We start from the raw sequence: 16,539 nt of genomic DNA, 5'->3' as shown, positions 1-16,539 counted from the left end.
CAAAGTAGTTAGATTATGTTTAAAGTTTAATGGAAGCTTGATCTTCATGAAGAGACACAAAAAGTATTCTCAATTAGGGAGAGATAGGTTAGGAGGAAAAGCATATTAATATGACAAACAGCTGGCATTGGAATGAGAGGACTGGCACAGGTGAACTTGGCCTTCTCCAAAGCAAAAGGTGGATAGAACAAGGGAAAATTTGTTTTGTCTATATCTAAATTAATGGTAGTTATACCATTCCAAACGATAGTCAAATAAATTTTATACTTCCTATAGTAGCTATTGTAATTAGTTTTATCTCTATTGATTGTATATGTACTATAAATAATTTAAATATACTATAAATAACATCACACTACAATATTTAAAATATGTAGGAACAAAGAAGTCCCTGTTTTTCTGTGCAATGTACTTCCATTTTTCATAGTTTGGAATTAGAAAATTCTTTGATAGGTTCTTTTTTAATAAAGATTGTTTTATTTAACAAATTCCTTATTTTATCAACACATATATTATATTTATATCATAATTCCTAAATGAAACATATATATATATACCTAATTGATTTACGATTCTTAAAATTTATTATTTTTGTTGGCTCACTTACCATTTCCACATGTAACTGAGCATAATGAAGCTGGTTCAACTACCCAGTGGTATAATGGCTGGGTACAGGTAGAACCATCTCCACCACACACACCACAAATGTCTACTCTAGCTTCAGAACCAATAACTAGGTCACATCCAACTCTCTAAATCAAAATATTGTAATATTATTCACTTATAAATAAAAAAAACTAGCTTTAGTGAATAATAACTGTGCTTGATTTGAATATGTAATTTTATGAGTGAATTATAATATAATCAGAATATTTGTAAAGCAATTTAATACTAATTGAGGTACATAATTATATATATCAACTAAATTGAGTACTTAAAGTTTCAATAATAGACATATTGGCATCAAATTTTAGAATAATTATAAGATAACGTATTTTGAAAGACTGACAAATATGATAATAAAACCTAAAATATTTAAAAGTATATATAATAATGAAAAACAAAACAAAAAAACAATTGAATTGCTTAAAAATATTTCTTTTCACTATATCCCTTAAGTGATTGTGTTAATTCCATTTTCTGAATGCATTATAAAATTAAATATTTGGATTATTCTTTATAAACTTCAAAATACTTAAACATAAATTGTTTTTGTTGCCTTTAAATTGTACCATAAACAAGTTAACGGAAAAAATATGTAAGTTAATTGGTTCTAGATTTCTTTATTGCATTTTCTCCTGCCTCAAGATTGGTATGGACAAATCATAGACTTCTGAATATGTTAAAAAGTCATATTAAATAAATTGAATTTATTTAGGTATGCATCAAATAATTGTTTTCAATATGTCTATGATTTTTCAACATTGTTCAACTTATAGTAATGATTTTATTTATATACTTCAGTCTTCATAAGACAGAGGGGTTATCCTAAGAATGTTAAGAAATCAATAGATTTTAGAAATTGGTCAGCTCTCTTCTACATAATTCTTTTACTACTCATCACTTGTCATCTTGATGGTAATTTTTGTCACAACAGGATATTTTGATCAGTAAATTTTTTACCTTATTTGTTATTACTTTCACTATTTATCATTCTATAGAATATCAATTACTGCTACCTCAATATCATTAATTTTATCAGTTCATTAATTATTATTATGTCGTTTAATATATATTATTGGTTAATAGATCTATTTGATAATATATATTATTTTTTATCAGTTCATTTATAATTACTATGCTAGTTTATATATCTTTTTGGTATTCATCTTTAACTTTTCAACTATTTATGTTTATTTTTTCTTGTTTATGTAGATGTACTTTTATACTTCTACTTTTATATTTGTTTTATCTACATGTCACTTTTATATTCCTAGCTTTATCTGCTTTGTATCTTCTTATTTTAATCATGACGTAGACCAGCAGTGTGGGTTGAAACATTGGCCATTAATATGTGGAGGACACTATTTCTTAATTGTTTTTCCTTACGGCTACCCTGACATTTATTAAAATATTTTACTTTTGTGGTATTGAATTTTCTTTCAATTTGCAGTATAATGGTAACTGATTAAATTTTACTCACTATACTCTCTCTAGTTTCTTGTGCTTAGAAGACACATACCTCAGATACATAAACTAAAATTCAATTAAAGAACTGATACTGGTAATTGGTGGAAGGAACTAATTTCACAATTGTACCTAGTAATCCTTTTTACCAACCCCTAACGGTCACCTTGAAGTTACCGCTGTGTACTAACTAACTGTGTCTAGATTCATTAAAAAAAAATCGTTATTTACTTATAGAAATAATTATGTTGTAGTGGAGGGAGGAAGTATGGTTGTGGCATACCTCAAAATGGAAACTCTTGGTTGTGACATGCGTTTGATAAACGTTGGGCATCCTTGGTCTTAACTAACATAATTTAAATTCTAATAATTCATTGATTTTCGTTTATAAAAAGTATTAATGGATATAAGTAAAGGTGCTTTATCGCAAAACGTTAATAATGTATTTTTTTCAGATGGAAGATGAACCTTGGGAATAAATGGTTCAAAGAGTTCCTATTTTAGGTTATATATGTGGATCAGAGTAATCATAAATGTAAGCATTATTGAATTAGTTAGGATGCTTTCTTCTATATTCAAAGTAATTCCTAAAGTATATTTATTGTAACATATACATGAAAGTGATAATTAATCAAAGACGAAAAATGCATAGTATATACCTAAATAACCAGGAACGGCGGCATATGTAATGCAAAATGTTCAAGATCATTGGAACAACAACAGTAGCTTTGTATTAATCGTATTTATAAGATAAGCTCAAGAATAAAGTACCAAAAGTAGAGTAAAATTTGTTATATATTGTAGAAATAAGTTATATAAATTTAAAAATCCATACCTGGCATTTACCATTAACACATAGGTCAAGAGTGCCTGGCTTACAACGCGTACCATCTTGTACCTGAGGGGCAAGTGTAGCAACTAATCCTGTGGTTGCAATACAACGGAGCTCACATGGGTCATCTTGAGGACCTTGATAAGCACTCCATTCAAGTATCTGCCCTTCATATGGTATTTGATTGAAGGAAGCACACTGCTGATCTCTAAACTCCACTCCATCAGGACAGGCCTATTCAAAATGACAAACATTAAATGAATAGGCAACCGTTTTGACAAAGTCAAGTATTAAGTTAGGTCATGAGATAATACCGAGTGATTTATTTTTAGTAATTATTAATACTATGTAGCTACATAAATAATAAAAAGTTGATATAAATGATTAGTCCTGTAAATAAGTATAACAGTTCCACACAGCCCACGAACAGCCAAGAGTCAGGAAGTTGGAAGAGGTGCCTCATATGTTCCCTAGAATAGCGTTATCTGCTAACTGGAAGACAGCTGAAGTCAATTATATACGCATTTACTTGAGTCGCGTTGTTGTATTTCGAGTAATAAACTCATTGATTGTTCTAGGCGGCAAAAGTTGATAAGGGTCGGGATACTTTGATATTGGACTCGATCTAAAACATCAAAGGAGTTTGAAGCTTTCTTATTAAAAATCACATGACTGGGTTTCCCGTTTCTTTATGGAGTAACTTTCTGAGTATACACCAAATGGCTATAAACTTAACTCTCTCCAGAAATGTAAGGTCTGGGTTTAAATACCAACAATTCTTCATTTCTAGCTGTAACATATGGTTCAATTAGCGATTCTCTTTGTGAATTATGGATTTATTACTAAATAGTGACGTATGCACTTACTTGTATCCTTCCATATTAAATTACAATAAAATGGTACCCAAGTTATCAACGAATGATCAGTCATAGATGTGCTTCAGTATCTGAGTTACTAAGAAGTGAGGTGGGGATCATCAAACATCAAGCATCTTCAAACCTGCGAAGTAGAGCCTATCCATCAAATAGCTCAGTCTGATCTTGCTTTTAGACGTGACACCTTAGATCCTTCGATTTTTTAAGAACACTCGCGAAAAGGTTTTTGTTGTTCCCATTCAGTAACTCTTAAAAATCGGTTCAGATTATTTACGTTAGCTTTTGACTTTTGAGTTCGTTGAAGAAATTCGAACATAAGCAGTAAAAGTCTCATTTGCAACTGTATGACTAATAGGAGTCTTCGGTTAAATCAACTAATTCAGTGGCGAATGGTTAGTGATCCACTTGAAATGGCGGTTATTGTGATGGCACTAGAGGAATGTTCTAATACAGGCGATAGCTAATAGCTCCTAGACGGTAGATTAATTCTCTTATTTCTTCTTTATCTTTCCTGAAGAACAAACTGCTGAATGTTCTCTGGTGTTAAACTCTTGGGAGAGAATTACAAGCGCGATTGAGGACGATAAATGAGGTGTCAGGGAATAAAAGGTATTTAATAAATCAAATTGTACCTCACAATTTTAAATGCATTTACCGTTTCGTAAAGGGCATAGTTATAAGGTTTTTATTTGCTATTTTTCCGTCATTAGCTTTCATTTGACCTGTTTCAACGTCTCATACGCAAGTGGTAAATGAAATCAAGCCAGGTTAAATATACCAGAGAGGTAAAAATTCAAGCATAACATGGTTTGGTACTTTAATTGTACCTGTTGGTGAGGTTGTGCACAATAGAGGCATAAATTCGAAAAGTCCATGATCTAAGACTTTTTCAAACAGGTTCTAACCTCTGTCATATTCATTTTGCCTCTGAGATCCGACTAATTTTGTTTACAGTCATCAATGTTTTCAATGAGAGTTAAAAAGTTTAACGAACAGTAGATATTTAGAATAATATAATTCGTAATTATTTCATTCGACATCTAGGGTTCAAAATGGGTGTTTTCAGGGAAAAAATCATTGAAGTTTTTAGAAAATAATTAATAAACCTCTAAAAATCATTTTTTTTTCTACGTTTTTATTACATTGCACAACTAGCAAAGTATACTTTTATGATAGGGTACTACTACATCAAAATAAAGATGAGAAAATTGACCAAAGCATGTCTTATTATTTTTTTGTTCAATGGGCGATTATATATGGCTTTTAAATATTAGTAAATATAAAATATTTTCGAAAAATAGAAAAACTACATTTTTTAAATCTTTTCATATTATTAGGTATATTATAATATTCAATTGCACATTAATAGCATTATAAAATCTATTTTGTGCATAATGTAATCATAATGAGTTTAAGAGCAAACAGGACCACAGTCCAAGTAGATGTAGAGAAGGGACATGGTTTTAGTTTAATTTTTTCGTGACAGTTCGTAATACATTGTCCATTACCAACCGATATAAATAATATTCCAAAATGTATGTAGAGAGATTTTGTTACTTTATTTTGTATAGTAATTATAACTTAAAACTACAGATTCGTGTCTAGCACCCAAAAAACAAAAAATAAATCAATAAAACCAATTACCCTAGAACTTTGTATTTCAAACTGTTATTTCAATGAGCTACATGTAAAGCAAGAATTTTACTATCCTTATATCTTACTTTTACTTGTATTTATCAACAATATTCCTTTAATTATATATTTATTATTTAATAATCAATTTATATTTAATTTACTTATCATGTTTGCATTATGGCTATTCAACTTTTTGGTATAGGTTTTAGAACTAACTGTTTTATTTATATATCAGTTTTATAAATATCCTGTATTGCTTTCTATTGTTTGTCCTTATTACTATTAGTCATCCATAAATATAATTTCCAAAACTGGTAAAATTTTGTAGTTTTAAAATAAAAGTTATAAGTTAAGAATAATAATTTATTTCACAAAATTCAAAAATATTAAAAATAAAATTAATTTTTCAGAAATTATTTTAAAAACTATTTAAATATACGACTAATCATTTTTTATTGAAAATAAAATAACTTTTTTTTTTTTTTTTGGAGATGAGAAAAATTGTAATATTTAATGTTGCCCTGTAAGAATCTATCTTGTAGTAAAATATCACTATATCTATCGTGGTCAACACTTTTATCACAAACAGATCAACATGAATAACTTTTGTTGGAATAAAATATAACGGAATCTGAAATACGTAAAGTAAACGTCTAGATGAAAAAGATAAACAGCAAAGATACCATTGTAATATTGAGCTTAAAATAAAGGTTCAGTTTTAATAAGACTTTAGTCAGTTTAAATCTGAGATTAAGTAGTGCCAACTTTGTGTCATGGTGTACATTGGGTAGGAAGATAAATTGTCACTTTAAATGGCAGAAAAACGGATTTTAACGATAAAATATTTATTATTAATAACTTCCGAAACATTTCCTCCAACTTTGAACAGTGTTTTTTATGTCTTGTTTAAGATACCTTTTGCCAGGTGGAGTTAAGGCAGGTAAATATTGCGTAAGTGTTAGAACGTCAAAGTTCCAAATCAAGAGCATGCTGGTCAGTAGGAGGAATGTATGGAACCTAAGATAAATTATATTGAACAAAAATAATATTGTTGGAATTTCTCCCTTCTGCATTAGTTTTATGTATAAATTACATGAATTGGAGTATTTAATAAATCATTTGCTTAGGAATGTTTTTTGATAGTATCTTTTGACTATAAAATTATATTTCCTAGGTAGTCTGTATTTGGCTAAACTTTCAGTGATAAGCGCCAGTGACTTGAAACTTTTGTTTTCAAACCATTCAAGAATAGCCTAATTGAAATTAAAAATTAAGTATATAAATTAATACATGTGAATATTACTGACCTGCATGTTGCACAACCTATATCGAAGAGTCTCACCAAAGCAACCATTTACTTCATTGCATTTTCTAATTTGAAATGATGTGCCGCCATCACAAGTTCGAGAGCATGGTGACCATTCTGACCACATGCCTTCCTAAATTTACAATTAAACATCATAATTAATATTAAGAAATCCAAATTTAGAATTGTATTAATATTTTCGTATTAAATTGCGTTATATTTAATAATGCAAGAGTTTGTTTTTAAGATGTTCAACTATAGTGTCGGCATCCTTCTATTCCGATGCCTTATGCCTGACTGGATAAAACAAGGGGGAAGGTAAGACCAGATTAATATTAGGTAAGACAGCGGTAACATTCGTGAGAATTACGGCAAGCTTCCTATTAAATTTAATTCAATTTGTTAAAGCACAATTTACGTCTAAATATCCTTTTTCGATTAACTTACAAGTTTTTTAATGGAGTAACATCAATTTTCAATGTTGGTTAATTTACTTTTTACCAATTCCAAAAGGGCTGAAAGTTTGCCGATTGCGTGATATTTGTAACTTGCATACATACAGTAGCATTCGCGAGCTTTTAATATACTCATTTTGTTCACGTCTAAGAAGGTCAAATCGTTTTTATAGACTCTAAAAAAAAAAAAAATAATTATCACAAATATAATAAAAAATATCTATTTAGTGTCACACATTTTATTTTCGGCTATTCTCAAGGATCTTTTGATTAATATTTTCAGTTACATAGTAATAATTAAAGTTTTAAATATATTTCTGAAAAAAGTTTAACCCTAAAAATCAAATTTATAAAGTTTGTGATATAAACCTCAAGAAATCCAATAATATGCTAAAAACAAAATAAAAAAATAGTACAGTCAATAAGACGTATTGTGGATGTAATTACTTAAAAGGATTATCTGAAGATGTACAGAGATCCTTCAAAGAATATGACCTGGCCGGATACTCATTATGTTATAGACCCAGTAATAAGATCAAAATTACTAAAACAAAATAAAGGACAAAAAATCAGAATTGGTATATAAAGTGCTATGTTTAGATAGTCCAGGAACACACATAGGAGAAACTAAACAATGATTGGGAGAAAAAATATATCAGCATAGTAATGATGTGAAAAATAAGGATAAAGATCCAAATAAAACAGCATAGGTGCAACATTTTTCCAAAAATAAACATAGTTTTGATTCTGAATATACAATGGTTTTATATAAAGTAAATAATACCTTCAAAAAGAAAAATGCTAGAAGCTATTTATAAATCGGATAATATTAATTATACTATTAATTTCAAATCAGACACAAGAAATTTGAACCAGCATTATGTTAAAATTTTAAGAAAAAATAATTTATGATCATAATGTTTATATATACGATAAATAATATATAGTTAAATTTGGATAAGTTTTTTTTAATACTAAAATAAATGAAGAAATAAACTAAAATAAATAGGTCTGTAGAACATGATATATGTTCCATAGAGAGTTTTTCCACGTGATGTGGAGATGTAAACCTGCGGATATTAAATAGTTTGGTATGCGTCGTTCAACCCAACCATAACGTTGGTGCATACATGGTTTCCGTTAAGCAGAAGCAAGCTATCCATGGCTCGGTATCATCCCATTGAAGTGACCTTACAAATTGATATCTGAGATCAAGGACAGTGGCAACAGTGATCTGTAATCACAGATTGAGGCTGTGTCAGGGACGGCAGGTACACGCGGACCTATATGTCTTTCCTCAATATATATAATGGAACATCCCTCATTAACCGTGTGTAAATAATCAAGGAAGATGATTCAGGCGCGATCTATAATGTTATATTTTTATATTAGTTCTATCAACAAAATTTTTTTTTTATTTATTTATTTATTGATATTTACAACTGTATATAAAAAATACAACCAGTAAATTTGATCATAATGACATGATGATATGATACAGGATGTAGAGAAACTACCCAGTAGTAGAACTCTAAAAACAGTTTACAATATAAGGTCACGATCTTCTTTTCAGGCGCCTCGGAGGATTGCCAGGAATGGAAGAGGAAGCAAGGTTAGAAACTAGTAGGTTCGGGTGGTTAGGGAGTTTATTATGGAAGGAGTAATATCGGGTTCGGGCTTGATCGGTTACATAAGGAACATTTAGGTCTTTATGGATACTTTATTAGTAACAAAATAAGGAGCATTGAGGATTTTACGAAGGATTTTGGATTGTAAAGATTGGATACGAGAGAAATTCGAAGGTTTAGTGGAGCCCCAAAGCTCAACTCCGTATGTCCAGATGGGCCTTATTATTGTCATGTAGATCAGTCTTTTGTAATGAGTTGGAAGTTTAGATCGTTTGTCTAGTAAGTGCTGTAATAGTCGGAATCTGCGTGCAGTTTACTGTCTTTTCAGTCTTGTGTGAGGATTCCAGGTTAGTCGTTTGTCAAGATGTAGTCCAAGATAACGAATCTGTTCTACAGGGGTAAGAGCCACATTATTAAAGTATACTGTAGGGCAGTCAATAGGATGAATAGGAACCATTGTGGCTTACTTGGAATAATCTATTAGTAAGAAAGGAACAGATGATGAGAAAATATGTAGGAGGTAAGAATTTACGGAGTTTATCAACAAATTAAATAAAATATAATGAGGTGTTAATAATTGACCGTAGGTAGATATGAGGAGATGGTGGGGGTGCGGTCAGCAAAGATTCACAAATAAACAAAATGTATTTATTTGTTCCGACATTTCACTGTATTTCAGCCCTTCACTAGGGCTGAAAAAACAAAACGAGATAATAATCTTAATTCAGAAAAATATAAAAATAATAATAAAAAAACGTGGAAATGTACACAAAACTATGTTAAGTAAATAGTAATTGATTAATACTAATAGAAGTTAAAATATAATATTATGATAAGAATTATTCAGAAATATTTTTTTACAAAATTTTTAATTTATTTTTCTGACAGCACCCCTCGATCATCTTCTCCTTATATATAAAATGCAGTTGAATGGAGGATGGAAATGTGAAAATAATAACAATGTAAAGATATGGTATATATAAAAACTGATTAAATCCATTTTGAAATTGAATAAAAATAAAATAATTGAAAATGTTACGAAATATCTCTTACTACTATTCCGAGCAAAGTTGGGTCTATCCCAGTATCCGAAGGCAACACCTTCTTGGCACATTTATATTCCAAACCTTAATAACCAAAAAACCTTCCTATATCACTGATCTCATCCTACGTTTATCCATTTACCTGTTAAACACAAGATCCCAACCTACCGATCTTTATATCCCTACCCATAGAACTGCCTCCTTTGAAAAATCCTTTGCTGTTCAAACTAGCTCATATTGGAACTCCTTACCCATCCATCCGTAAAGCTTCTTCCTTAACTTCATTCAAACATCAACTATGTATCCATCTCCTAGACCATTAACTTCCGTTATCTTGTGAATAATAAACAATTTAAGCATTGATAAATATGTATTTTTTTTTTGCATAATTTATTTTATATAAATATCGTAATTCATTTAATTATGTTTAAAAGTTAATGTAGCCAAATTCTGCTAAAACTGATCCTTATTATTATTCTTAGGGGGTCCAAGTATCCCAGAATAAAGATTGATTTTCATTTCATTTCAAATAAGTTACAGAAAACCTCAAATAAATGCACTAATGCAAAGAATTAACAGGGCCAAAGAGACGAAGAGGCTTCAATAATGTATACTTATGGATATATATATATATATAACGTATTGAATAGAATATATATTTATTTGTGAAAGACAAAGTCTTGTACTAATTTCACTACATTAAAGATAACGTTTTTCTAACAAAACCTGAGTCTAGTGCTCCATTAAAAAAAGAGGATAAAACAAATTGGATAATACAAAACTATTAACGTAATATGTTTTCCTTCATTACATTAAACATAATAATAATTAGAATTATTTTAAATCAACTAAAACAAATATAAGTAAACATATTGTGCTTCGAAAACTTCTTACATGCCACTATATATCCATTACAGAGTCAAACGTATAACATACTGTTACAATGTAAACATAGAGTCAATTCAATTTAACTTTATAGTCAATGTTCAATATATTTTGGAGGTTATGTAAGTCGCAAGATACGGATGTGGGTGGCTATAAGACATATTGTCTATTTTCATTAAAGGTTGAACAATGAAGGAGGTTGTGGTAAAATTCATTATTGAAACAGTATTTGCAGAATGGGTAGAGTTTGCCTTGAAACGATATAAATAATGATATGGATATAAAACTTGTCAAATGTTTGTTAAGAATGGAAATGTGATAGCACGAATCGTTCAAATACTCGCACCAATATACACTAAAGTGCAAAAACTAATACTCCTATACACATGAGCCAAACGATGTTTCACAAAAGATTTACCATTAGAGTTGAAAGTCAATATTGTTGTAGGTACAATATCTTCTTCCCTGTCTTACTCCTAAGCGTATTCGACAAGATAAACAACGTTACTCAGTTTCACAAAGCAATAAATATACGGGGAAGGCTTTGTTTGAAGAAGGTATTACATTTTAATAGCACTTCCAGAGAGTAACTCTTAACTTTTATAACTTTTTCCTAGAAGCGACTGATAATTGGGGAGAGATTTTGACTTGAATGGTCACTAAACAAAAAGAAATACTCGTATAAAAGAGAAGCTTAACTTAATTAAAGATGGGAAAGCAGAATAAAACAAAGACATAGCAAAAACGTAAGATATTACAAGTACATTACTAATTTATTTAACTCCTTCAATTTCTGTTGTTCAACAATTCGGGAAATAAAAAAATATCCTCTTATTATGAGACTAACCGGGGATTGAGACCAAGGTTAGGGACGTAACAGCAGTGAGGTTGGGGCGTAGGACCAAGAGAGCGCCCGGATCGGAACGTTGAGGGTTCGATTTCCGCCTGGGGCAGCTAATATTTATTTTACGAAAGTCCCTAGAAATGAATCTTGACACTCCCACCTTGGTTAGTACGTAGTGGCAACTCAGGTAGCAGCCAGGGGTTGGAAAAAAGGAACAGGAGACTACATACCGGACTAGTTCCTCTCACCCGTTACTAATACCAATTCCAAGGCTAGACTCGCCTTGTAACTGAATCCAAGGGTCCACTATGTTTTCTCTAAGAAGCAAAGACCTTACTCTTATTATGTTACTGGCTTACTTTAGCTAGTAATCTGAGTGCCTTAGTTTTTATCGATATGTATTGTTCTTATTAACTTGTCTTACCAAGACGAGTTTTACTTTTACTTACCTATATATGAAATAGAAAAGGAAAAATACACGTTTAAGTTTCCCTGATTCCAAATAACCAACTCTAACAAAATTCGTGTGAGCGTGTGCGCGCGCACGTGTATATGTGTAACGAAAGTTATATAAGTTACTAAGAAACGAAAAGTTATATGCAACTGCAATTACGTATTTAAGGCAAGTAAATGGCTGGGATGTAGCAGCAACTTTTCGATAAAGTCTACTCACCCGATGCACCTCTTTATACTATCCATTTTTTTCAAAGCTGCTTAAACGATCTTAATACAATCGTCATAATAATGTTCAAACAAGTGGTATTTAATATCAGGAAATACATACCCTCATTGAAATAGTCTGACCGGGTTTAAATGCCGAATATTCAAAAAGCTTTCTCTATGTTACTATTAATTTTGTTTAATTGGAATAATTAACCATCTCTCGTTGTTTCTAGAAATAAAAAATGGATGACTATAAAATATGAAAGAATTTTATAGTTAATTAAGGAATAAAATAAATCTTTTTGTGCGTCCACAGTTGATATGAGCTGTACGATAAAACACTCGAAGAAACGCCAAAATTATAGTTATAATATTTTTTTTTTACCTAACCAATTAATAGAAATATAGTTAGGGGAAGCTTATAAGCTATCTGTAAATAGTAAAGAAGAGTAATTTGTTACAAGTGATGATCTTAACTCAACGAAGGCTGAATGTAACGGGAAGTGTGTACCGCAACATATTTTTTTATAATTTTAAGTAAGTAAATAGTTTAATTTTTTAAGTATATTTTTTGTTAATTTAAAAAAATACTATAAATAAATATGTTACCAGTACCACAGCTACTATCTTCTTCATAATTGTTCGTCGTTTTAGTCCAGTTTCTGTGGAGTGGGGTAATTCACTTAAACTTTTCTAAGAGAGGTTTGCTTTAAGTTCTTAAATGAAATGAACTCTTATTTTAGTTTTGCTTTGTTCAAATTTTACTTCAAAATATTCTCAAACATTTTTAATATCTCGACATTCATAATTTTTAAAATATTTAATAATTATTTTCTTGTTTAAGACCAATTATCTTTAATTTCAAATCTACGAATTTTGAATCTATTATGATAACTATAATTAAAAATATGAGTATATTACACCAAATCACACTGCCTTAAAAGGTATTTGAAATCACATAAAAAAATTTTTGAACTACGACATTTGTTATTTAATTTTTATATTTTTTTAAAAATAGTTATTTCATAATATTTGATAAGTTCCACGCTATTTTTCCCGGCTCATACTTTTTTTGTTTAGGATTCTTTTTGATTTTGCATTCGAGTCCATTTCCGGCTGAAAAACATGTGTAATTGATTACTTAAACTCCAACATTTCTAACTCTAGTAATTTTGAAGATATCAATGCAGAACAAAAAATAAAATTATTATAATGGTGTGATATACATTTCATGTCCCCACAAGATATCACCTAAGCAGGTAGAAAGTAGATTAAAAACTTTACAACTATAAAATAAAAATTAATATAACAGAGGAATTTTAGAGATGTGAAAGTGAATTAAGGATTGATTTCTTTTTCTTTATAGTTTTATTATTTTAAAAATATTTAAGAAGAGTAGAGTGGAAACTGATGAAGGTTATACCTCAATATACATAACATATCATACACAGTTGATTACAAGAGTTCAACTTTTTCTAGAGTTATAATGTATAAAAAATTGCTGAAAATCGCCCAATGAATATGCAAAATCGAGGTGCAAATAGTCCTAAGTCCACTTTTCCTGTAATATTTTAAGGGGACAATCTTTCCAGTTTAATGGTTTGAAAATTTACTAAACCGTTGCATAACCTCATAAAATTATAATAGCAGCTAATCAACAAGACATACTGTAATTTAAAATAACGAAATTAAATTAAATTTTAGTTTATTACATTTCACAAATTATCAGGTATATAATTTTTTTATGTTCGTATCATTAGTGAATATAAAAGTTTACATTTCAATCAAAATATTGTGGAGTGATTTTAGTACTAATTTTAGCAATATTTGATACAATACAACTCAGGAACTAATTAAATTTTAGTGACCGTTGTGTTCTGACCATGTGGAGATATATAAAGTGAATCGATTTCATAATTTTACACTCTGCTCCTTTTGAAGTATTCAACCTTAAAAATTGTCGAAAGTGATTTTTTAAAATTGATATTAAAAATGGTATAAGGTTTTTAGGGTTGAAATTTCTACAGCAATTAGTAAAATGTTAAAATTATACAAGAAAAAAAAATCAGAGGTTAGTATTTTTTCCTTAGTAGAATTTTATAGCACACGAAGACCCGTTTTATGTTAAGTTTCTTTTCATTGTTTTTAATTCAGTTTCCTCATTGCATGGGCGATGAGTTGTGAGGACAAAAAATGTCGAGCAAATCATCATAATTGTTGGGACAAGGGTCTTTTCGTAATTGAAAAAAATACCGACCTTTTCTCCGTAGCAAAAGGTTTTGTAGGAGTTTATTTGTAAAGTAATAAGGAGCATCAAGAACTTTACGTAGGATTTCGGATTGTAAAGATTGGCTGGGGGAGGAATTTGATGGTTTTGTAGAGCCCAAGAGCTCGATTCCATATGTCCAAATTGGTCTGATTATCGTAGTGTATAATAATTTTTTGTAGTGAATGGGAAGTTTAGAGCGTTTGTCAGGTAGGTGTTGTAGTAATCGAAATCAACGAGTAGTTTCTTGTCGTTTCAGTCCTGTGTGTGGATTCCAAGTAAGTCTCTTGTAAAGATGGAGTCCTAAGTATCGAATCTGCAATATGAATTTTAATTACAAAAGATAAAATAACTTATAGTTACAAAAAATGCCAACTGGAATGAAAATAATTAAAATGAATTAACCTTTAGCAATTAAAATTTTTATTTTGTTTGATATCAGCAAAATTTTTAGAATTAGGCACATTTGATTTCTTTTGAAAATGGATTAGGTACCGCAATTAAAGTGCAAAAAAAAAGTATTTGAACTAAGTATAGTTTTGAATATTAGGAAATAACTGATAAAAAAAAAACAACTTCGAGCAGCAAGGCCTCGTTGATTTAAAATGAATTGCACTGAATTGCAAACTGCACTTAAATCAGAACTACAAAGAATTATGAAATTCATAGCTTACCACATTGTACACCTGAAGGTTTTCGAGTTCTTTTTCTTCCTCTTTCATCAGATCAAAGGATGTCAGTGGGTCATTACACTTTACAGCAACCTATAAAATAAATAAATATTAATAGGTTTTTCATATTTATTTTACAACGGTTAATTAGATAGAAAAAAAAATAAGGCGTGTGATTCTTTGGTGTATTTCGCATAAACGTCATAATTTATATAATTGTTATGCGTAGTTACTAAATTTTGATAAATATTTCTTAACGTCAACTTTACCTATCGTTTGAAGGTTATGAGCATCAAATACTCATTGAGAAAATGGCAAGAATTGCTACTGAACCGAAGGAAGTTTTAAGAATGATCTGGGACAAAAGAAGGAATAAAAAAGAATAGAGAATGTAATTGATCATTCACAATGCTGAAGGTTCAGATTGTCAGCCTGATGTGGAAGCAATACGAGTAAATGATGAACTAAAAAGAAATTAACATGAAACTGAGGAGGATCACGAGTAAAGGAACTAATCGCCAAGAAAATGAATAGAAATAGAGGTAAACATTTCAAATGAAATTCATAATAAAGAATGATATCTACAGTTAGCATATCTCTATCTGTAGATAATATACCAATAAATATTATAATAATAAATAAACCTATAGTAATAAACCAAGAAAACAATTGATCGTGAAACACATCTCAAAAATTCAACTAGTCATTCCTAAAAACATTTCAGTTAAAAGTCTCTGATTTTTCTAGACTATCCAGTTATTTTAATTCTTACAAATAAATTTTACTTATAACTTTCAAAGACATGATGTTAAAGGATGCAAACAGTCTATGACGAATATGTCCAAAACTGCAAATAGATGTTGTTTAAACCGAATTGAACCTTCCTGGAATGTGACATGAAGGGACCGTGATGTTTCAATCTCGGCTCTGCAATGGACGTCATAAATCGAACTCTCAGTTCCTGGAATAAAAAAGACAGAAGGCATGTAATAAGCTAAATTGAGATTCCGAAATAAATAAACAAAACATTCTCGACAGAAACATGGACGAGAGATTATGCCGTTATGTCAGCGGCAGAAAACACGTAGCTGACAATCAAGAATTCATGTAGAGTTTCCAGTAGGAAAATTTATTAAAAAAGTAATTCCCTCAATACCAATCTATACAAACAGAGGCGGAGGAATGTACAATATTTATTGAACTTTCAAAATTTTTGTTTTTTAAACATTTATTTAAAAAGGGAGGAGGAGGCTTAAGTTAAGATATTAGTTAAATCGAGCAACTATGAAAAAGTGGCTAAAACTGGAAA

The 16,539-nt window shown here is 29.9% G+C and overlaps 1 protein-coding gene across 3 annotated transcripts in view; it reads right to left on the bottom strand.

Annotated features, from left to right (window-relative positions):
* nolo (no long nerve cord) overlaps positions 1–15,323 on the bottom strand; it is a gene marked incomplete at its 5' end in the record, with an annotated part of 67,301 nt that extends 51,978 nt beyond the window's left edge. For all 3 annotated transcript variants that reach the window (XM_067049275.1, XM_067049276.1, XM_067049277.1), the window contains 4 exon segments: positions 608–752; positions 2,963–3,193; positions 6,777–6,908; positions 15,234–15,323. In XM_067049275.1, coding sequence (XP_066905376.1) covers positions 608–752; positions 2,963–3,193; positions 6,777–6,908; positions 15,234–15,323 — 598 coding nt within the window.
* Between the last annotated feature and the right edge of the window lie 1,216 nt (positions 15,324–16,539).

This window comes from Halyomorpha halys, unplaced genomic scaffold (genome assembly GCF_000696795.3).
Source record: "Halyomorpha halys isolate HHAL.00 unplaced genomic scaffold, Hhal_1.1 Scaffold879.1, whole genome shotgun sequence".
NCBI classification, from domain to species: Eukaryota; Metazoa; Arthropoda; class Insecta; order Hemiptera; family Pentatomidae; genus Halyomorpha; species Halyomorpha halys.
Note: the sequence above shows the minus strand (reverse complement) of the source record. Positions and strands in the feature narration are given on the sequence as shown.